The sequence below is a fragment of the Rhinolophus ferrumequinum genome, chromosome 20 (genome assembly GCF_004115265.2).
Source record: "Rhinolophus ferrumequinum isolate MPI-CBG mRhiFer1 chromosome 20, mRhiFer1_v1.p, whole genome shotgun sequence".
In the NCBI taxonomy this organism is placed as follows: Eukaryota; Metazoa; Chordata; class Mammalia; order Chiroptera; family Rhinolophidae; genus Rhinolophus; species Rhinolophus ferrumequinum.
The window spans coordinates 50,290,282-50,314,379 of record NC_046303.1 but is presented as its reverse complement, the minus strand read 5'-3'; the positions used below and the strand labels follow the sequence as shown (position 1 = coordinate 50,314,379).

Below are 24,098 nucleotides of genomic sequence, written 5' to 3'. Positions count from 1 at the left end.
AGCTGATCTGTGCTAAAACAGAGACCACGTGGCCCACAAAGCCTATAGAACTGACATCATCTGGCCCTTTATTCAGACCAACCCCCACTCTAAGTAAAAAGGTCAAGTGGAGAAATCCAGACTAAATATCTGACCCTGGTTTGTTGCTGTGTTTCCCTGAAAATAAGACCTAGCCAAACAATCAGCTCTAATGCATCTTTTGGAGCAAAAATTAATATAAGACCCGGTCTTATATAATGTAATAATATATAATAAAATACAATACAATACAATATTAGTATAGCATAATACCAGATCTCATATTAATTTTCGGCATTAGTGCCGATTGGCCGGCTAGGTCTTATTTTTAGGGAAACAGGGTTTTTATCGTTTCTCTGTGCTTATCTTTTTTTTTTTAAAGATTTTTTTATTGGGGAAGGGGAACAGGACTTTATTGGGGAACAGTGTGTACTTCCAGGCCTTTTTTTCCAAGTCAAGTTGTTGTCCTTTTTCAATCTTAGTTGTGGAGGGTGCCGTTCAGCTTTAAGTTGTTGTCCTTTCAGTTTTAGTTCTGGAGGGTGCAGCTCAGATTCAGTTGCCGTTTTCTAGTTGCAGGGGGCGCTGCCCACCATCCCTTGCGGGACTCGAGGAATTGAACTGGCAACCTTGTGGTTGAGAGCCCGCTGGCCCATGTGGGAATCGAACTGGCAGCCTTCGGAATTAGGAGCACGGAGCTCTAACCACCTGAGCCACCAGCTGGCCCCTCTCTGTGCTTATCTTTTAATTGGGGTTCTTTTTCTAGGCAAATAAGCCTGTTTCCATACCACTGCACTACATATTGTCCAGATCCTGTGCTTACACGAACTCCACTCTTGTGGAGGACTGTCTCTCCGTATACTGTATTTTATCAGAGAACATGGTTTCAAGGCTCGCTAAAGAAACTGCCAAGGCGAACAGGAGAAAATCTTTGGTTTTATCCTGTTGGTTAATCCCTAACAAAGACCAAAAAGGCAGTGCTTTTATTAAAAATGGATTATGAATGGTAAAAATACAATAAAAGCAAAAACATAAGATAATAGACAAAGATATTAATGAATAAGGAAGAAAATAATTGGTTTTGAATATAACTCATGGATAGAATGGCTGTTTCAAGGATACTGTCTAGAATTTGCTTCCTGAATACTTATTTTTCAAGTGTAGATTAATTTTATTTATACTATTCATACTTTTGCACTAAAACTATTGTCTACATTTTCTACTTTAAATTGAGATAAAATAATATAACAAATGTGCTGATGAGAAGTAAAATGAGCTACAGTCCAAGTGCAATCTATTAAAATACTATGAGCTGCTTTTTCACAGTCGTCCCCCTGAGGCGTCAGGCAGTGGAGCCCAGGAGAGAACACCGAGGCTGTGGGGGCGGCTGTACTACGATCGTCTTGGTGACCTTAACCCACTCACACCACGTCTGTACTCCTGAGAGTTTTCATCTGGCAAACATATGATTAGGATCTACCTGAGAAGGATATGCTATATACAAATGTTTAAGACAATTTTTATAGTCAAAATGCCTACTAGAAGAAGAGGAATCCTGTATTATATTTGGGGTTCTCATATACTCCTACAATTAATATAATTAAACAGCTGAATGAGTTTCTGAGGTGTTACGTTGATGAAAACTGTTAATGATACCAAAACCACGACTTCCATTTACATACGGGATGACTGGAAGTCAGTCATGACTAGAAGAACAGTGCCTGTTCTTTTCTAAAATCAGAGTCCACTGGGCCCCGGCTAGTGTCTTGGCAACAGCTCTACACGTCAACAAGGCATTCGGGATGAGGGAACAGAAGAATCGGTGAAAACCCCTGGTTCAGGGAGCACACACTACCGATGTGTGAAAGATACCACCCATGGAGCTAAGACCAAGAAATGAGGACTAAGCAGTCAGATGGGGAGTAATTTTCCGCAAGCCTTCTGAGTTGAACACAACTCTACCCAGAGAAGAAAACAGAATCCAGTAAGTCAGGCTGGGAGATTCTCTGTGTTCCACACAAAACGGGAGAGGCTGGGGATAGCAACTGTGTCATGAACACTTCATCATCACTTTACAGAAGTGAAGAAATAAAGACTCAGTTCAGACTGCTCCCCTATTATAATTTAGAACTCTTACCTCACTACTGCTTAAAGCATAAAGCTTTAAAGTAAAGCACAACTTATGTTTTCTGAAATTAGATTTTCAATGTAAATGCATGCCTTCTTACTTAAAATAATTCCTCTAGAGAATTTTTAGAAAACAAATACAACAACGCATAATCAATTCTGGAAGGATACACAAACTACTCACTCTCCTGACTGAATGGTGCTGGAGCAGTAGGAAGAGAACTGGCTGTTTACCTTATGCCCCTTTGATTTTTTTAAACCACGAGCATGTTTTGCTTTAGAGTTAATAAAAAAGAACCTTTTAGAAAACATAACCCAGATCGACTTATACTGATCCCAGGTCCTGTATTATGCATCTAATTCCCACTGTAACAAGCATCTATCTATTCCATACTAACTACCCCTCAATTAGAAGTTAACAAACGAGCGGGCTCCCCAGGGCTGAGCTGCATAGACTAACCTACCCAGAATCCTCAGTTCTTCTATACACTCTGCCTCTTTTCAGGACCTAGTCTGGTTTCACTGTGGGTTTCACAGCAGGTTTACAGTGCCTCTTATGTAATCATAAAAGTAAAGAGGCAAGAGCAACTATCATGTATTTCTTTGTCAGTCGTTATAATAACCACTGAGATTTTACACAAGAGGTTTGTTCCATTTCAGTAGTAAATTATGCAAAACTTACCTATCGATTACGTAAAAGTTGTCACCATCATCACCTTGATCAATTACATGTTCCCCTTCTTTGACCAATTTCTCAAACATAGCATCTAATACTTGAGACATCTGCTCCTATTTTTTAAAAAGAAAAGATATCATCTTTATGTTCATCTAGCACGTTTCCTTAAGTAACAACCATGATTAGCTTTATATTTCTGTGAACAAGTGCAAAGAAATGGAAATACCATCACTGCTATTTTCTGGTCAAAAATATACGTAGTACATTCTTTCTAGAGACATACAAATGAGATTATATATTTATCTTACATTCAATATCTGAGTGAAAGTAATTATAGTTAGTCTATTTCAGAATATTTGTAATTATCACCACTTTAATATGAAAAATTAATCACCAAACCACTACATACCTTGTGAAATATAATATTAACAACAAAAATGACCAGGTTAGTAAAGACCTATTGCAAATATCTTTTTCAAATATCGGTTTTTAAAACTTCCCTATATTAGTCATCACCAGAATTTATATAGAGATTATCTAAATACTTAGTGAATTCAAACCCTGACTCCAATCATTTTTGGTTTGGCACCAAAAACAAAACAGAAAATCAACAAATGTAAAACCAATAATAGCTGCGGCAAATATTCTACTATTCTTTATCACTAAGGTTCTCTTTAAGAAGCAACCGTTTGCCTCACTAGGGAAAATTTATTAAAACTGATGCCAGAAACATCAAAACTATTATCCAAAAACTATGTAAAATATCTAAAATTTTTATTCGGTTCAAGTGTAGTTGACAAAGCTCCGGGACAAACTTCAGCTAGTGAGAATAAACTAGGAGGTAAAGAAATCCTCAGAACAAACACCGAGAGAAACAATTCAAAGGCCTTCAAATAGAACAAATGGATATGGAGAAAAAGTATGGTGCATAGTAATAAAAAAGTCAAAAGGCTTAAGAGGGTTATTTGCTTTGCCACTTACTAGCTCTGAACATTTGATCAAATCACTCTTTGTGGGTTCAAAATGGGTACAACACTAACTTCTCAGGCCAAAATCAGTTATTATTGTAAGTTAAGGAGCTGAAGCTAGATTAGAGAGGGGAAAAATACAAGTAGAAAATGCAGTATAAAGAAACAAGACATTCTGGATCAAAAGCTTGAACAGACCACACGTGATTCTCTTCTTTTTGAGACCCTGCTGACATGTCACAGGGAATACTAAAGTGTGAATATACAATAACATAAAGTATGGGAAAGGGAAATTGATGGAGAGATTTCCAGACAAAAGGGAGTTAAACGGGGGACAGAGAGTGCACAGCCCAAAGTAGGGCAGATGGGATCAACCACTTGTGAGAGCACCACCAGGCTGGGAAACACCTGCCTCAGCCAGGACCGGGCTGAGTCACAGCTGAAAACAGGTGGACTGATTCAGAGTCATGATCAGTTGATATCTTCCAAATGCCACCACCTTGAACACCGAACACCTAACAACCAAGTACTGACCCCCAACTCTACCCAGACAAAAGATCGGAGTCAGGTTTTTGGCAGAAACTAAACAAATTAAAAAAAACCAGAACAGCTACTGGCACTTAGGGGTTCCCCCATATAACAGCTGGCTCCCTGTCCACTCAACTAAACAGTCAGTTCATTGGTTGAAAGGCCTGCCCTACTTACTGCTCAGAGCTCTCAGTCAGCTTGGCGTTGCCCCTCTGGTAGCCTACAAGACTAAGATAAACAGCAAAGTAACACCAGATGGGAGAGAATTCAGGAACAGTAGAGAGCTTTTAGAAAGTTCTACTCTGTATACCCAGCGATATTCAAGATGATCATGACATGAAAAATAGAAAAGAGCAAATCAGAGAAAAATGAGTAAGCTAAAAATAAAAAACATGATTGTCAACTTTTTTCTTCCTTTTAAATATTTTATTTTTTAGAGCAATTTTAGGTTCACAGCAAAACTGAGCAAAAAGTACAGAGTTCTCACACCCTCTGCCCCACCCCCGGCCTCTCCCCACCACTAACAGCCCCGCCAGAGCGGTACTTGTCACAACTGATTGATCGACACTGACACATCATCATCATTCAAAGTGCACAGTTTACATTAGAGTTCATTCTTGGTGCTGTACATTGTGCCAAATGTAAATGACCTGTACCTATCATTACAAAATACTTTTAAAAGTTAATTAAAGGGTAAGAAATAAATTAAAACCAAAAACTTCAAAAAAAGTCGATAGAGATGAAAAGACAAGAGAAGAGTTCCCGAGAAAATGAAAATAGGGAAAACAAAACAGAAAAATAATCAAAGAAATATGGGATGAATTTTCCAGAACCAAAGGACGTAAGTGTTCAGACTAAAATGGCACACTCAAATGCCCAGCACAGTCAGTGACCAAAAACCACACCCTAAAGTGACAATGTCATTTAAGAACACCAAAGATAAAGAACAGATCTGCAAAGCTTCCGGCAAAAAGGGGGAAGGAGCACTTAAAAATACAGTAAGATGTTCGACTCCTTTCAAAATAAAGAGAAATGCAAATTAACACTGAAATGAGACACCATTTTTTCACCTGTTAGATTCAAAAAGATAAAAATGTTAGAATAATACACTGTGTTGGAGACAGTATGGGAAAGAGGTATTCTCACACAGACTGCTGCTGACAGGAGGTAAATGGAACAAACTCCACTAAGGGCAATCTGTCAATACTGGAGACAATTTCAAATATGTATAACCTTCTCCTCATTTTTTCTGGTAAGTTACTGTACAGATATTTGCGAAATGACATGTGTACAGGCACTTTTCACTGCAGCAGCATATATCGAAACACTAATGTTATCTACGGGGCACTGGATATATAAGCTGGTATATCCATACACTGGAAAGCTATGCAGCTATCAAAAAGAACGGGAGGGTTTTAAGACATCTATCTTTCATGGAGTCACTGAGAATACTCACAGAAGGGTAATCAGGAAATCTGAAAACCTGCCACAGGGGGAACAGTTCAGGGAACTGGGGCATTTGGGTGAGAGAAAAGAGACCTGCACGTGAACACATATGCTATCTTCTGTCACATTGATGATATCAGTAATTGTAGAGGCCACACTGGGACTGCTGGGTGGAAGTTTCACGGAGACATTGGCACAATGTAAACACCTCCCAAGAATGAGCGCTGTCTAGCAGTGGCATGGGCTGCCCCGCACGGACAGAAGCTTCTTGTAGCTCAAGGAAGTGTTTAAGGCAGGTTATCCATCTCCCACATGCTGTCGCAAGGGCTCAGTGTTTTTCAAACTGTTTTGTGGAACCCGGGGATTTTTGTGGAGGCCTTTCAGGGATTAATTCTGTAAACAGCTGATTTAATTGTATCCGTAAAGTGTATTTTAGCCATTAAATATTAAAATTAATGGAAATAAAAATGCTTAGATGGATTATATATACAACCTTTTTTTTTTGAAAGTTTATAAGAGTTTACTTGAGCCAAACTGACAACAATTGCTGGGAAGTAAAATCTCAATGGATTGAGAAAATGCTCCCTATACAATTTTTTTTAAGGTGAAATTTCACATAACATAAAATCAACCATTTTAAAGTGAACAACTCAGTGGCCACAAAGTTGTATAACCATCACCTCCAGCTAGTTCCAAACATTTTTCATTGCCCCAAAAGGAAGCCCTGTGCCTATTAAGCAATCACTTGCCCTTCTCCCCTCCCATCAGCCCCTGGCAACACTGATCTGTGTTCTGTCTCTATGGATTTGCCTATCCTGAGTATTTCACATAATGGAGTTACATAATACATTATCTTTTCTGTCTGGTTGATTTCACTCAGCATGAAGTTTTTGAGGTTCATCCCCATGGTAGCATGTATCATACCTTATTCCTTTTTACAGATGAATAATATTCCATTATGCATGCGCGCGTTCACACACACACACACAACCACAATTTGCTTATCCATTCATCCATCACACTTGGGTTCATTATGGTTATTGGCTATTGTAAATAATGCAGCTAAAAACATTCTTATACAAGTACTCGTTTGAATATTTGTTTCAATTCTTTTGGGTCTATACCTATGAGTAGAATTGCTGAGTCATACAGCAGGTAATTCTATGTTTAACTTTTGAGAAACCAATCAAGCTGTTTTCCACAGTGCCTGAACCATTTTCCTTTCCCACCAGCAATGTACTAGGGGTGCAATTTCTCCAAGTCCTTCCCAACATTTATTTTATTTATTTATTTTTTACACCTGTTCCATTGGGGGTTAAGTGTTATTTCACTGTAGTTTTGATTTACATTTCCCTAATAACTAACCATGTTGAGAATCTTTTCATGTGCTTATTAGTCATTTGTATTTCTTCTTTGGAGAAATGTCTATTCCAGTACTTTGCCCATTTTTAAGTTAGGTTGTTTGTCTTTTTGCTGTTGAGTTGTAAGAGTTCTTAGTATATTCTGTATTCTAGGCCCTTATTCTACATGATTTGCAAATATTTTCTCCCATTCTGTAGGTTGTCTTCACTTTTTTTGATAATGTCCTTTTGAGTCACAAAATTTATTTTTTTATGAAGTCCAATTTATCCTTTTTCTTACTCCTATTTTTGGCATTTAAGAATACATCGCTAAATCCAAGAAAAATTTTCCTGTGTTCTCTTCCAAGAGTTTTATAATTTTAGAGCTTGCATTTAGGTCTTTGATCCATTTTGACTTAATTTTTATATATGGAATAAAGTAGGAGGCCAACTTTGTTCTTTTGTGTGTGGGTATCCAGTTGTCCCAGAACCATTTGTTGAAGAGACTATTCTTTGCCCCATGAAATGGTCTTGGCACTCTTGTCAAAATCAAATGGCCATAGATGTACAGGTTGGTTTCTAGACTCTCAATTCTATCCCATTGTTCCGTATGTTTTCCCTATGCCAGTAACACATTGTTTTGATTACTGTACCTTTGTAGGAAAAGTTTTGAACTCAGCAAGTGTGTGTCCTTCAACTAGTTCTTCTTTCTCAATATTATTTTGACTACTGGGATCCCCCCTTATATATACAATTTTAATACATTAGACAACAGCAAAATGTTAGTATTTTCATGGTTTAGCTTTATAACATATAAATATTACCAACTTAAATTATTACAAGTAAGTTGGTACTGATAAAAATAACTTTAAAAGAATATGGAATCTCTTACAGACATTGTTAAGTAAAAAAAAGAACTGGGCAGAACACTGTATAGAGTTTGCTGCCACCAACATTTTAAAAGGAATATACTTGTGTATAGATAGCGTAACTCTGGAAAAATACACATGATGATGCTAAAAGAACTTGGCTAAGAAACTGTGTTGCTGGGAGAAAGGGATGGAAGGGAGATTTCCTTTCACTGACTACTCTTTTGCTCTTTTAGAATTTTTACTCTCTTGTTCTTTTTGAATTTTTGTACATTGTATACAAATATGTATACTGATTTAAAATTTTTAATTAATTAAAAAAACAAACTCTCCATTTAAACAGAGAACATAATATTGCAGCTTCATGTAAGCTAAGAACAACTTTTGGGAGAACAATGGTGATGAGTTTACAGGAAGTAGTTTTCATCCCTGCTCTGGGTCCCTGTGGGAGCTCTGGCACCTACTTGTGAAACAGCAGCCAGGGCTGAAAATAAGGGCAGGATGGCAATAAAAACTGTGCTTTCTTGATGTGGTGCTAATTTACCCCACGGGGACCATTTTACCTAATGAGTTCATGAACCAGGCAACATATGGTCACCTATCAAAATTATGAGTTTGATTAAATGGTTTACTAATAGTTTGTTCTGCTTACTGTTTCTATTTCAACTCTTTTAGGGAAGGTGGAGGGGGAATATCAGCTTTATTGATTAGCTCTGGCTGAAAACATGAAATGGAAAAAAAGATGAAAAACATTGTTATATTCAATGTTTTTGTTGTTTTGGAGTTAGCTGCATTTTAAAACATTATAAAGCTTAAGAATTTATACACTGATATATGAAAAAGTAATTCCTGATAAAATACAGAACAATTATCTCTAGAGGTTCTCTATGCGACAAGTGTCTGTTCTAGTCAATCAAACTGTAACTTCCCCATAATTATGCAGAGTAAAAAGAACTTAGGAAATATTTAATATGCAAAGGCTTATCACTATGACTGACAACTACTGCAGGAAATCCACATCTTATTTTCCTACAGAATACAAATTCGAGACTGAGCTCAGTAAAAGGGCTCTGACTCACTTAAAAGTAACAATTTACTCTCCATTAATGAAAGAGCCTATCATATAGCTTAGGAAAATTATTTCAGTTTGCCTCATATTAGAAATATTCAGAAGAAAAATGGCCTACTGCGTTGAGCATTAAAATATTCATGAAGATTATCTTCAAAGAGATTAATAAGTATAAATGCTGTGCTCTGACATATATATATATACAGCACTCCAAGGAAAAATGTTCTTAGGCCTAGGAAGTGCAAGATTTTCAAGGTAAACAATAACTTCAGGAAATTCAAATGAGGCAGACACAAAGCCAAAATCATTCTTCTTGCTAATTAGTAATTACTGCTTCCTTTTCCTCCTTCAAGTTTTCCCATGTCAGGAAAAGGCACCACCTTCACAGTCATTCCAGCTAGATACTGGGAGTCATCCTAGACTTGCTTTCAGGTCCCAATTCACTCAATCACCAAGTACCAATTTCTACTGGTCCTGAATATGTTGTGAAACCATCCCTCTCGCCCCTTCCCTAGGTAGGCCCATTTCTTTTCCCTGTGTCGTGATACTGTTTCCTCACTGAGCTCCATTCCTTTCTTCTTGCCCTGTCACTCTCCCATTTTTAACTGGACCCCTTACACCACCACCACAGCGACCTTAAGTACATCTGATTGTTACATTCTCTGCTTTAAGTGCTCCAATTGTGCCAGTCACGCCTGCCCACTGCGTACAGGATGTGTCTGTCCCATGGTACAGCGAGGCATTCAAGAATGGCCCTTCGTGACACAGCACACACATCTTAGGCTGTCTTCCACTTTAGGCTATAGTGATACCACTCTGTACTTTTCTTCAACGGGCAGTTTCCTACTCATTTTCTGAGGCGGAGCTCAGGTGGCCTCTTCAGCTTTGTGAATCCTTAGTGACGCTAAGAGACCCACATTCTCTCTTAGTGCCCTGATCATGTAACAGCATTTCCCATGTTTTACCAAATTGCTTTGTATTTGTACTTGAATCCCTCATCAAAGTTTAAGTTCCAAGAGGACAAGAACCATGTCTAAGCACTTTTGTGGACTCAACACTTTAGACATGCCTTGGAACATAGTGGGTAATTAAGGAATCGAACTTGAAAGAAGCCGCTGTACAAGCAGAGCATATGAATTGAACATGTAATTCAATTTAAATGCATTTAAGTTATTGTAAAAAGTGAATATCATAAAAAAAGTAGAAAGCTACTTGAAATATGAGCTTCCCTAAAACCTTCAATCTGCCATGTTTGGGGATAAATTTTGTATTCCAGGTGGTAATTTGCTGAGAAAAACTAATTTTTACTTATTTATATTCTGCATCTTTCCTAGAAGGATTTCAGACAGGGAAGAAATAAACCAAGATGGTTTGAGTTCAAACTCAATAAAAGATCTTTTGGAAACAACTATGTAAATATGTTTGCTACTTCTCTACAAAACATTCAATAATGGTAATTCATGAACTTTGTAATTTCAGGAACTGGCTTTTTCTCTTTTAAGAAAAATATATATATTGAAGACCAATTTATAGGAGTGTATGTTGAAAATATATATTGAAGACACATATATATATTAAAGACCTGTAACACAGCCGTGGAAGACATCTTAAAAAATTCTTATGTTTATAAAAATAATCACTTTAATTAAACAAAGATGCTCCTCGCCAGAATATACTAGCAAAAGTTTTTTTTAAATTATTTTAAATGCAACCAAAATTTTCACAATGCTTTAAGAGTTTAAAGTTGAAATGGCAAGGAAAAGCAATTTAATTTATAGGATGGAATAGAAGAGGCAGCAGCACCTCAGAAGAGTATAATTGGCAGCTATTTCACTCATGCCTCTTTGTTCCTTAGTGTAGAAACACTAGAATATCACTGTTTAGTCTCTGATGAAGCATTAAAACACTTCAGTTGAATAGGGACATATGCAAACAAAGTAACACATAGTCCTACCAAAATACCGAGCGAGAGCATTTTCACGTCTGGGTCTACTCCTTGCTACTGAAAGTACGGCCATAGGGCAGGAGCGGCAACACCACCGGGGGGCTTGTGGGAAACAGACTCTCAGGCCCCATTACAGACCTGCAGAACCAGAACCTGCATTTCTAACAACATCCCCTGATAATACACAGGCATATTAAAGTTTGAGAAACACTGTTTTTGTGACCTCCAAAATTCTCCAATGTAAAGTTCTAGTTGAAAAACAGACAGTCTCCTTGGTTGAAGCCTATACGTAAAGGTAAATTGAAGGATTAATTTTACAGATGTCTTCTGTGTGTGTATCTGGAACAAGAGTTAAATTCTAAATTAGTTTAATTCCAATACCAAAATTATCATCTTACACCCCCCCCCCCGCCACACACACACACACACACACACACACACAGACAGTTCTATCTATCCACTAAAAATTATTTGGATTCATACTGGTGAGAGATCACATATTTTAGTGTCCTTTATTTCAGAATCATAACCATTCTGGAAATAAATGAAATTTGGGATTATTTGGAAGCCCATCAAATTTCACAAACTCCCTTTAGTCACTTTTCCACTATTTACTACTACAAGGAAAAATTTCTACTCATAAACTAAATTCTTAAATTTTCTGTCTTAATTCCATTTCTTATTCTTCTATTACTAGAGAGAACCAGCAATCCCATTCTTTAGAGCTCCTAGTTTTGCAAACTCAGGGATAATTCTGGAGGACCTAGATCAAACTGGACAAAACCTGTAATATGTGGTCCTAAAACAAGATCTCCAAAGTCACAAAATGTAATCCAAGTTCCCGGAGGGCATGACATAAACATAAATGGTAACAGAAACACAGGTGCTTTTAAAAATATTTCAGTATGTGATAAGACACTGAAATATTTTAAAAATATGTAGAGAAGTGTAGAAGACCCGGTATAATGTAGTACCTCCCTCTTTATAAAAATGGCCTTTTAAAGAAAACTTTTAAAAAGAGTGGATCTTGATTTAGTGCTTTATTCTCTAGGGCATCAATCTGAAAACTGTAAGACATTGATTTGACCAAAAAAATGTTGAGGTCAATTATAAAAGTTGACTCAGTTGTCACGTTTGGAACATGACAGCAGTAGCTCTTTCCCCAGTGACCCTATAGCAATGAAAAAGCATAAGCTGTAATGATGGAGGCGGAATATTGAAGTCAGAGTGCAGGGCAAAATCTGAATGGCACGCTCACTCATACTGAGAGAGACTGTTCTAGAAATACACTCCAAACCAAAGATTAGAGATTTCAAAATCCTCACAAAGAACAAAAAATCCCCCCACATTTAAAGCCAAGTAAAATGTAACATTCGAATATAGTTACTGTCACCGGCTGGTGAGAGAGGCAATCCATCATGGGCCCTGGACATCCCTGGGTGTCCCAGCTGGGGGTACAGAGAAAGAAGGTCCTCCCTTCTTTTCACCTGGGCCATTTCTCAGAGCTATGTTTGTGCTAGTAACCTTGCAGGATGAGATAACGTCTTCCCCCAGACAAAGGGCAGGCCTGCTTACTCCTGGTTCTAACAGCAGTGGACCTCCCAAGCTCAGGACAAGTGTTCTTCTAACACAACCCACTACGCATGCAGGCATCCACGATGGGGTGAGGTGAGCTTGTGAAGAAAGTAAGACCCAAGATTCCACACAGTTCTTGACACTGACACTGAAAAGACAATCGTTTCTATATTGAGATTTATCTTACCGGATCCAGGTTCTTAAACAGCAAGATGTCTTTGCAAGCCTCTTGCAATCGATTCCTTTGATCATCAGTTTTTGGATGTATAATCTAAAAGGACACCAAATTAACAAACAAACAATTAGTCTACTCTTCTTACTCATAAGGGACACAATTTCTTAGCAGGATGTTACGAGGAAGAATTGTAAGCCGAGGTTCACTGTATGTGACTAGACAACTATCAGCCCATTAAGTAGGAAAAGTAACACAATTTGTCTGGGAGGTGGGGGAGGCGCACACTGATCAATACAGCACTTGAAAGTTTTTCAAAGGAGTGTTTCCCTCCAGGTTAGCAAATTCATTTTGTAAAGGTCTGTGATTGGCCAATCACTAAGGATGCCCAAACTTCCAGCCAGTGGGAACACATAAAAGGACAACAGGTGACAACAGCTATGTTGAAAATCTAGAGACAACCTTTATTCTGTTTAATACTGTAAATATATGTAACTCCCTCCGCACTGAGTGGCTTTCTGCAGGGAAGGAGCAATCGTGCCCGGCCACGCCAAGAGTGTGGAGCTGAGAAAAAAATGAATCCAAGAGTCCTGGTGTGCTCACGTTAGAATGAGCTCAGAGAAAGCCAGTGTCCTATATTCTTGCTGAACTTTCATTCCAGGAGGGTGAAGACCCACAGAATGCCATCTGTAAGACCCACAGAATGCTCTCTGCCAATTTGCCAGAGTCCCTTGTGACTAACAGAAGGCTCAACAGACTTGGACCAAACATCCTATCCTTTCATGGACATTGGTAGTTTGCAACTATAACATGAGTTAGAGACAAGAGACTTTTGGTCCTTTGAGCAGCAGGCATCGAGTCGGTCTCCTGGGGCCCAACACACCACCTTTCCTATTCTAGTGATCCCTCACGGTGACCACGGGAGATGACGAGCTGGCACCTCACCTCTTCAGCCAGCCAGCCCAGCACCAGAGCTCCCAGAACCAGCAGTGCTGACTTCTGTGCCATTACTATATCTGAACTCACAACGGGAAACGAAAGTCAGTATTTCAAATCCATCTCAGATGGCTAAAAATGAATGAAAATTACAGGCCCAAGAAGAATCAAGGAAATTTACAGTGCATGTGCACTATTTATACACTACACAAAAGTCTATTAGCCAGTTTGAGAGAAAGCCACTGCATTTTTTCTATAAGGGTAAGACAAAGGCAAACTTTTGTTCATTATCTAATCAATATTTATCTCAAACTGGACTCTAAGATGTCATATGAACACAGAAAAAACAGATTGGGTGCCTATTAACTCATTGTATACAAGAAACTCTTACAATTTGGGTATTAACTAAATCATGCCAACCAAAATTCACATCTCCCTACTTCAAGTCAGGAAGGCTAACATAATAAAACAAAAGTTATTTCTCACTTCATGGAATTCACCTAGTACTTCAAGCTGAAGTAATCATAAATGCTTGCCTGCTGAGAAACTCTATCCTCAGAGAGAGAAAGTTAGGGATACCACGGCACCATTGTTGAAATAACTTTCTTGGCCAAAGATGGAGCTGCTCCCACCTGCGGTACCACGTGAGCAAACCAAAACCTTGACAGCTTCTGTGTTCCTGTAAATGCTCCGCATCACCGGAAACAAGTCTATCCAGTCCGTCTGTCCCCAAAAGCTCAGCCAACTCTCGGTGCTATACTAATCTCCTTGTTCTTTATTCATTTTCTATTTTTTCCCCAACCCTGGTGCTGGAAATCTCCATAGGTATAAGAGTGAAATGGGGGTTCCTTGAAGGTCTTCTGGTCACATAAGGCTCCTGATCTTGCTACCATTGAATTTTACATATATTTCAGGGAGCTTAATGATGTAATGACTTAGAGACACAGTATCTGCTTTTCCATGTTAAAACTCAATCTTACTGAAGTATTTTTCAGAGCTACAGAAATAGATTTTAGTTTATTTTTTAATGCCAAATAGAAAAGGGAGACTTTGCAAAACATGTACTCACGAAAAAAAGGTAAATTATTACTTCCATTTCCATCTCTTATTTAGTTTACTTTTTACTAAATAAATAATAGGAATATGAAGCTAAAGGACACAGCTAAAAAACTGCTTCAAACAAAACTGGACAAATTTTTACAAAAACATTAGGACCTCCAAGAAATCAGTTTCTGAGCAAACTATTAAGATTCATAGATTTAAAAACACTAACAATTGCTGCACTGACACTTCAGATGTAATTTTACTGTGATTTTTTTTTTTGTTTGTTTCAGAGTAAGCTTCTGTTGCCATAAATTAGTGGGAGCAGAAGGCTCTTCCCAGTATTTTTCTTTACTAGAAATACTAGGAGAAACAAATTATCACTATGAGAAAGATAGCTAAAAATATTTTTCATCACCAGGCTGTGTTTTTGCAAAAGAAATAAAACCACAACTACAGTGAGTTTTTATGTTTATTTTTCCTTTTAGACAAAGAGAGAGACTCTCTAGATAAAAGTAATCCTACAGAACATGAAATAGAAGTAGAGCTAAGACTAAGAAAAGAAATAGTCAAAATAACTCCATTATACATCCTGTTAACCTATACGCTTGTTAACACCTTTTCTATTATTATTTTCCTTATCCATAACAGAAGTAATTTAAAATAAATTAATTCTGTCAATTACATACCCGGGACTCTGCATCATCTTCTTCCTCATCAGGGTTATAAGCTTCTGCACATACTATCAAAAGAAAAATGGACATTTTAAAGATTCTTTCACCACAAAACATACTATAATAAACACGTCTTTAAAAATTAACAAACAAAAGAGTATCATGGCCTAAAAAACATTAATTCATCCGGGGCAAGCAGTCTACCCACAAATCGGTTTCCTACTCCAATATATACGTAATTTATTAAATTACAGAGCTGAACTTTAAGACATTGACAACTGCTTGTTTCTTTCTCTTATTCAGAGAAACACAACTTAACCTCTTTCACTTGAATTTCCAAGCGATAGAAATGCACAAGATCTAAAAATTACCTAAAAAAACAGATACCAAAAAAAGTCTACGTCTGCTATGAAACGATCAATTTAATCATACAGTTAGGAGTAACTTTCATAAATTATCCATGACCCAAATTCCAGGAGGAAATACTACTATTAACATTTTACATATTCCTTTGCAGTCTTCATTCTGAACTGAGTTCATATTGCATATATAATTTTAAAAACTGCTTTTTTCATTTAACACTGTAAGAATTTCACATGCCATTCAAAACATTTTGTAAATATTGTTTTAAGGACTGCTGATTATTTATCATAAGCTATAATTTAACCATTCCCCTAAAGCTAGAGACTTAGCTGTTTTCTATTAAAACAACTTTGCAATAAACATCTTCATGCAGAAATATTTGTCTACATTTCAGATTATGCTGTTGGAATTATTCCCAGATGTTATTTTTTGGGGGGGGAGGGGGGCGAAAAGATATAACAATTTTTAAGACATACTTATTACCAAGTTTCTTTCCAGAGGGATTGCACCCATCCACTATCCTACAAAGAAGAGTCCTCTAACTGTCCAGCAGAGTTGGATGTTGTTGTTTAAAAGTTTGCTAATGTGGGTGGAAAAAGGATTTAAATTTGTAAAAATTATTATTATTATTTGAACAATTCTCAAATGTTTATAAGCTAACTATATTTCCTCCTGTTTTCTTATGTATGAGAAATTTATATATGTATTTGGTTTTCTTTTTTACTTACATCAGTCTCTTAATACCACTTTGTCATATTTCTGACAATCAATTTATCTAGTTTGTTTTCTAACTACAATTACAAAGATTTTACAGATTATGTATATTTACTTATTTCTAGTGTAGCCACATCAAGGAAGAAAATTCCTCAAAATGATTTAAATGCAAATGTTAAACATCACAAAAGTACCAGTGGTTTTGAGCTTGAAAATCCTGTCTTTGTTTGAAAATCTAAAAATGTGCTACCTCTCTTTTCTTTCAGTTTTTTAAAAGTAGATCTTTTTACATTTACCTTTTCATCCACATGGACTTTATTCTGCCACAGATGTAGAAATTTAAAGAACAGAGGTAAAAAACTGAAAAATGTCTTTCTAAGGGCCTCAGGATGGCATCAAGCATATAACTTTTTTTTTTTAAGGAGAGCTAGCACAGCTCACAGTGGCCCAGGCGGGGATTGAACCAGCAACCTTGGTGCTACGAGCACCAAGCTCTAAAACCAATTGAGCTAACCGGCCACCCTATAATTATTAATAGTATTACTGTTACGTTATTACAAATCCTGACATTAGCTTTCTTTTCTCTAGGCATTGCTCTACATACCTAGGCCAGTGAGTGATTCTTAACCAGGGCCAAATTTGCTCCCCCAGAGGACATTTGCCAATGTCTGGAGTCATTTTGATTGTCACTACTATGGGGGTTTAAGGGGAAGCTACTGGGAGAGTCCAAAGATGCTACTAAACATCCTACAATGTACAGGGCAGCTCCCCACTCCCCATCCCACCCCCCAACAAAGTGCTGAGGTTAAGAAACCCTGACCTAGTGTATATTTTCTCATTCAATTTCACAACAACCCTAAGACAGGTGTTGTATCACCACTTGACAGATGAAAGACCAGGGCATAGAGAAGTTATGTATCTTGGTGGAGATCATACATTGTAGTACCACAGGACCAATACATGATCCCAAGATTGTACGGCTAACTCCAAAGCTCTTGTTCTTTTTTTCATAGTAATGTTTCCTGGTTTTTGTTTTTTTAATGTATGGTGGTGACAATGGTCAACAAAACTACATAGGTTTCAAGTGTACAATTCCGTAATACATCATCTACATATTACATTGTGTGCTCACCACCCAGTCAGTTCTCCTTCCATCACCATATACTTGAACCCCTTTACCCTCTTCTACCATCCCCCTCCTTACCCTCTGGTAACCACTAAACTATTGTCTGTGTCTATGAGTTTTTGTTTCTTTATTTGCTTGTCTTGTTCTTTTGTTGCCTTCAGTTTTATATCCCACATGAGTCATGTGGTTCTTGACTTTTTCTGTCTGACTTATTTCACTTATCGTAATATTCTCCAGGTCCATCCATGTTGTCACAAACGGCAGTGTTTCATATTTTCTTATGGCCGAGTAGTACAGCCCTCGTTCTTAACCACTGTTCTGTATTATACTGCTTTGGTGAATTCAACAGCACGATGCCTGGACTTCAGTCTCCTGTCTCAGAAATCTAACAGAAGGGGCCCAGTGTCTCAGGGGCAGCTTCCCATTAAAAAACTCACTGATGCATGTCACCAGAATGCCAATTTAGTAAGTAACTTCCTGAATCAAGTAGGGAGTCAGCATGACCAGCCAGCTTTCTCCCTTCAGGAAGACCACAGAAGCCAAATCATAATTAAAAGGTTGCTTGGTGAGAAGGAGATGGGAGGAAGTGCGTTTGTCAAATAAAATAAATGTTTAATGGCATCATTCTGGGACAGACTTTTGCATCCACGTGCACGATACAGATGGTGCTGCTAATTTGACCCAGACACTGTAATTGTGTTGGCTGCAACTCTCCTAAAAGTGTGAGGACACCCACCTCTAAAGCCGTGCTCTGTGACTTTCTGTTTCTGTGAATGACCCATCTCACAGGCAGGACTGCTACAAAATTTGTAGGGCTCAGTGCAAAATGAAAACACAGGCCCCATTTTCAAAAATTAAGAATTTCAAGAGGGCAACAGCAGAACATTAAGTCAAACCCTCGTGAGTATGGAGCCCATGAAGTCAGCCCTGCTAATGGGATCAATACATCCAATGAGGTGATATAGTAGATATTTGGTTCTTTAAGGTAACTTTTATATATCCCCTGACCCATTAGCATTGATCTTAAAATTCAACTCACAGAGGAAAATCTTAACCTTCTAATTTCTAAGTTTCAAGCCCTTGAACTCTGACTAAAAATCATGAGGAGTAAGAATCTATTATTTTTCTAAATAACTTCCTAACTGTCACAGCGTTACTTATTATTTAATACCCTCTTGATTTGTGAAAACTATTTTATCATATATTTGCTGTTTGGTTCTGGACTATCCATTTCCTTGAACTATTTACTAAGCCAACATTACAAGAATTTAGTCCTTGGCATTTACATACAATTGTTTCGCTGTGTTGAAATTCATCTCCCGCCCCCTTCTACAGCCCAATCAAAATGCAGCTCTTGCACTCTGTACATTGCCTTGGCACCTCACACCTCCTTATGTGCAAATACACCATTTCTTTTGATTGGAACTCCCTCCACATCCTCCTTTCCAAGCCATCCCTTCTCTCCAACCTCAACTAAAAAGTCAGACCAAGAGTCCTATGTTGAACTCACACACACAGAGCTGAGCTGGGGAGCCCCACTTCCGTGCTCCCTTTGCACCCTCCCTCACGGCGGGCCGAGCTTGGTATCACTTACCACACTTTACCAAAGACGTTACTCTCTGTTTGCCCCTCCAGGCTGGGATGTGCAGCCCTTCACGGACTGACTCTGTGCTCTTTTTGACTTATATCAGTCTCTTAATACCACTTTGTCATATTTCTGACAATCAGTTTATCTAGTTTGCTTTTTAACTACACTGACCTGGCACATGGCCTGGCTCAAAGTACATTTTTTGAATGGATGAATGAAGAACAAACAAGCTAGCTAGGTCTTTGAGGGCAGAGATGTCTTTTAAATATCGACCTGTATCATATGCTCTCAAACAAACACAGCAGGTTGAATGAATGAAAAAAAAAGTGTTCTTTGTTAAAATGTCCTACAGCGTCTGTCCAAGATACTGGGACAGAGAGTAGAAGTGAAAATAAGGACCTTTCGTCTTGTTCACCAAGTGGGCTGGCAGAGAGATTAGAAGCTCAGCAAGTATCTGTACAATGAACGAATCGATGAAAGGCTCTCTGCTTAGATGGACCCTCAAACTAAAGTCACCAGATAACGTTACCTGTCTTGTATTCTTCCTGAAATGTATGTGCCCCCTCCCTCCCTGGCAATCTGAAAATCTAGCTTGAAACTATATGTTCCATCTTTGTTTGGTGATTACACAGTTGTGAGGGACAAAGCCTTATCGTTTACGTGAGCCCTATATTGAGGTTCCCCTGTTATGTTGTGCATTTGGATAATACATTAGTTATCTAGAATGGTCCAGGAATTTAAATCGATTCTCACATTACAGACAGTATAATGTACACTGGTGTAACCACACACCTGTCAGTTTGCAGGCCAGAACAGGAAAGTGAGAACTACACTGACTTTGTATCTTCTTGGGCTTTACCTTCAATCTTCTCATGTAATTTGATAGGTACCTACATACACACAGATGATAGACAAGGGGTAAGGGATCTTTTTCCCTTCTGACACCGAATGTGCTATCTTCTCCAACACCACTTCTCCAACTCTCTGACATCAACTGGGTGTCCAACAATTCAACTCAATTCTGAAACTATCGACCTGAATTTAGTGTTAGACCGCACAAGTTAAAGGACTCAGTCCCACAGGACTGCCCCACTTCAGCACCAATCGCAATTCCCAGGCCATGCACACTTCTGACCAACCAGCTATAAATTGGAGGCTCCCACATCCCTCTTCTTAGGTTCGATAATTCACTAGACTGACTCACAGAACTCATGAAGGTGTTTTCCTTACTCTTATATGGTACCAGTTTATTATAAAGGATACAACTCAAGAAAGCCAAAAGGAAGAGAGGCATAGGGCAAGATATGGGGAGAGGGGAACGAAAGAGTCCTTCATGCCCTCTCCGGTGTGCTACCCTCCGGCACCTCGATGTGCTCAGCAATCTGGAAGCTCTCTGAACTCTGCCATTTGGGGGGGTTCATGTCACACACACACACACACACACACACACACACACACACACACTTGATTAAATCATTGGCAAGTTGTGATTAACTCAGTCTCAAGCCCAGTCCCCTTCCCCAAGGTTGGGCTGAAAGTTCCAAGTTTCTAATCAAAGTTTGATCTTTCTGGCAACCAGCCTTCACTCTGAAGCTATCTAGGGGCTGCTCAGTCAAGGTCACCTCGTTAGCACGCCAGAGAAACTCTTATCATTTAGAAATTCCAAGGGTTTTAGAAGCTCGGTGCCAGGCACCGAGGGCAAAGACCAAGTATATTTCTTTTTATTCCACATAAGTGGTTACACCAACTTCCAGGGTCTTCCACAAAGTGCCCACTATAGCACTTTGGTGGTAATGTATAAAAATCAGTAGAGTGAAAACAACTCTGCACTGGACAAGTTTACATAACCCAAGTAAGCTGCAACAAAGCTAACAAGACATAAAGGCCCAGACTGAACTCCACGAGCCACTGGGCTTCAGCACCGGGCACTGAGCCTTGCACGCAGCACACCCTCAGGAAGTATGCGTCGAGGGAATAAAGAGCAAATGTGGCTTGTACAGAAAGACTGCGCGGTTTAAAGGCCTTTAGCCTAGGGAAAAAATTGACTTCTATAAGCTGTATAAAATTTACTTTTGCAATGTTCTTAATATTGAATTTAGCATACTATTTAAATGATAATCAGCTTAAAAGAAAGCTATTATTAAAGCACAGGTGTATCAGACAACAGAGCTCTGGTTTAATATGGTTAAATTTAGCTTATTGAAGTGGAAATGCCCTCCTACAAAGGGGAAAAAAAATTACCTTTTACAAATATTAATTTAAGGCATGAATTCTCAAACAAGATTAGTTGGGGGATAAAAAAAGTACTCTTTTTTCCATATAAAACACAGATATACGCATATATACCATACATAAATCAATATACAGTATACTCATATCTGTGGTATTAAAATGTCTTGGGGCAGTTAAGGGGGGAAAAGTCTAAAAATACTTCGAGAGGCAATAATAAAAGTAAGATTGAGAAATACTGGTATAAGAATATACTAGTTATAGCTAAATAAAGGGAAGAGGCACAATAAGTCAACAGACTCCCCTTCCCTCATTCATTTGTATTTCTGCCAAGATAATTTGCTACCGTATTTCCCAAAAAATAAGACCAGGTCTTATTTAATTTTTGCTCCAAAAGATACATTAGGGCTTATATTCAGGAGATGTCATCCTGAAAAATCATGCTAGGGCTTATTTTCCAGTTAGGTCTTATTTTCAGGGAAACACAGTATATATCTTCTCTGACACATTAGTGATAATCTTGTCAACAGGAGTCCCAATCTGGGGTGCGAAAAAAGGAGGAATTTTATTTATTATTCAGGTGAACAGTTTCCCAACTGGGGAAACGCAGCCTTTGGTGGAAACCTAAAGTGTGCTCTACAGAGACAAATAGGAGGCCCACTCATATAGAGAAAGTTCCCACCCTGGTGCCTGACTGGTCCGTTCTATGCAAATGAGCACTCCAAATCTGCACAGGCTGATTGTTCCAAACAGCACTGTCCCGATTGGTCTGCTTTGTACATCCTGATTGGTCATTACGGAGCAGGTCTGATTGGTCAGTACATATGCAAATGAGGCTATGACTGCAGAATTCCAATTGGATGGGGCAGGTCTCAGCCTATTGGTCCAAAGATGACACCCTTTATAAGGGTTGACTCAGCAGGCAAGAGCACAGTGTGAGTGGCTGAAGGTTCAGTCCATAGCTTTCCCCTGAAATGCAGCGTGAGTGAGAAGCCTCTGTCAGCAATGGCTGCTAGACTCTAGTTAGGAATTTGTGCCCAGTTAACCATGAGGAGCCCTTTTTGGCAGATATATTCCTTCTCATCCATAATCTTAAATTTTAATTCACAGAGCAAAGGCATTTGGGCAACATGTCCAAAAATAAAGTTCACATTCTGATCTCAAAATCACACTCAAGCAAAAGGACCTATAGGAAATCTTATTTATTCATTTTAAAAAATTAGGTTTTGAAATGTGGGAGATGAAGAGTACAAAGAGTAAAAGAATGATGCAAGGCATATATACTATATTATCGTTATATATTACAAATAGGGTAGAACTTGTTTTATATATATATATATGTATATTACTTTAAATATTATATATAACTATGTACTGTATATACACCATTTGTTCTCAGGCAATCACAGCCTAGAAAGCAAGACAGAAACAGAATAATCAACAATAATATTAGTGCCATGATGAAGGTATGTATGTACAAAGCACTGTAGAAGCACAGAAGAGAAGGAGTGACCAGCTGCTTATAGGACACAAGGATTCGCAGAACTCCTTAAACAGTTAATGAAGAATGGGAAGAAGTTTACCGAGAAAAGAAGAGATTGTTTTGTTCACTGCTATCCTCTTAACACTTAAAACAGTGACTCGCACAGGGTTAAAAATGTTTGAAGTAAATGTTTATATTGTTTGAAGAAATGAATAGTTGTTTCAGTTGGTGAGAAAAGTTTATCTTCTTTTGATCCTCAGACTTATAGAAACTGCATCTGTCAGGGTAGGCTGGCTTATAGCACAATAACAAGCATCCCCAAATCTTAGTGACTTAAAAACAGAAGTTTACTTCTTGCTCACACTATTTGTCAGTCTCATGATAGAGGGTAATCTGTTCCATGTGGTCATTACTAAAGGCTGCAGGCTGATAGAGCTGCCATCATTTGGAATGTCACCAGTCCCCAAAGCTGTGGCAAATTGCTCACTGGCTCCTGAAGGAGTTCAAGACATGCAATCAAAACCTGAACTATCTGAAGCCAAAGGAGTCTGAGAAAACAGCAGAAACCGGAAGGTCACTCTGACCTCCCCCACCTTGCCCTTCTTTTCTGAAAGCAGGAGATAAATCTCCCATGTGAGAGGTACCTTCCGTATACCAGGAGGAAGGGAGATAGCCTTATCACTAGAGACAAGGAATTTAGGGCAGAGAAGGCCGTGGAAACAAACCTTATTACTTCATTATTTACTACCTATAGACTGACAACTGTCTTGTCAATTCTTCACAGATTTATTGTTTCTTCGTCTAAAAAGTATAAAAGCTTCCTGCTTTGATCACTTCTTTGGGTCTTCATTTTCTTGTGAAGGCTCCCACACACATGTTAAAATTCAATAAAATTTGTATGCTTTTCTCCTGAATCTAAGTTTAATACTTAGATCCAGCCAGAGACCCAAAGTGGGTACAGGAGAATCTTTCCTCCCCTAAACTCCTAAAGCTTCTGCCTGGAAGTGATACATGTTACTTCTGCCAAACAGGAATATACCGTGTTTCCCTGAAAATAAGACCTAGCTGGACAATCAGCTCTAATGTGTCTTTTGGAGCAAAAATTAATATCACACCCAATATTATATATTATATTATATTGTTATTATATTATATGAGACTTGGTCTTACGTTACAGTAAAATAAGACCGGGTATTATAATATTATATTATACC

General features: G+C 38.2%; 1 protein-coding gene across 1 annotated transcript in view; it reads right to left on the bottom strand.

Annotated features, from left to right (window-relative positions):
- The window catches only part of PRKAR2B (protein kinase cAMP-dependent type II regulatory subunit beta), a 90,163-nt gene that overhangs the window by 13,466 nt on the left and 52,599 nt on the right, over positions 1 to 24,098 (bottom strand). Inside the window, exons 3-5 of the mRNA XM_033088721.1 lie at positions 15,397 to 15,449; positions 12,746 to 12,829; positions 2,825 to 2,931 (exon numbers count right to left, since the gene is read on the bottom strand). Coding sequence (XP_032944612.1) covers positions 2,825 to 2,931; positions 12,746 to 12,829; positions 15,397 to 15,449 — 244 coding nt within the window. The remainder of the gene's footprint in view (positions 1 to 2,824; positions 2,932 to 12,745; positions 12,830 to 15,396; positions 15,450 to 24,098) is intronic.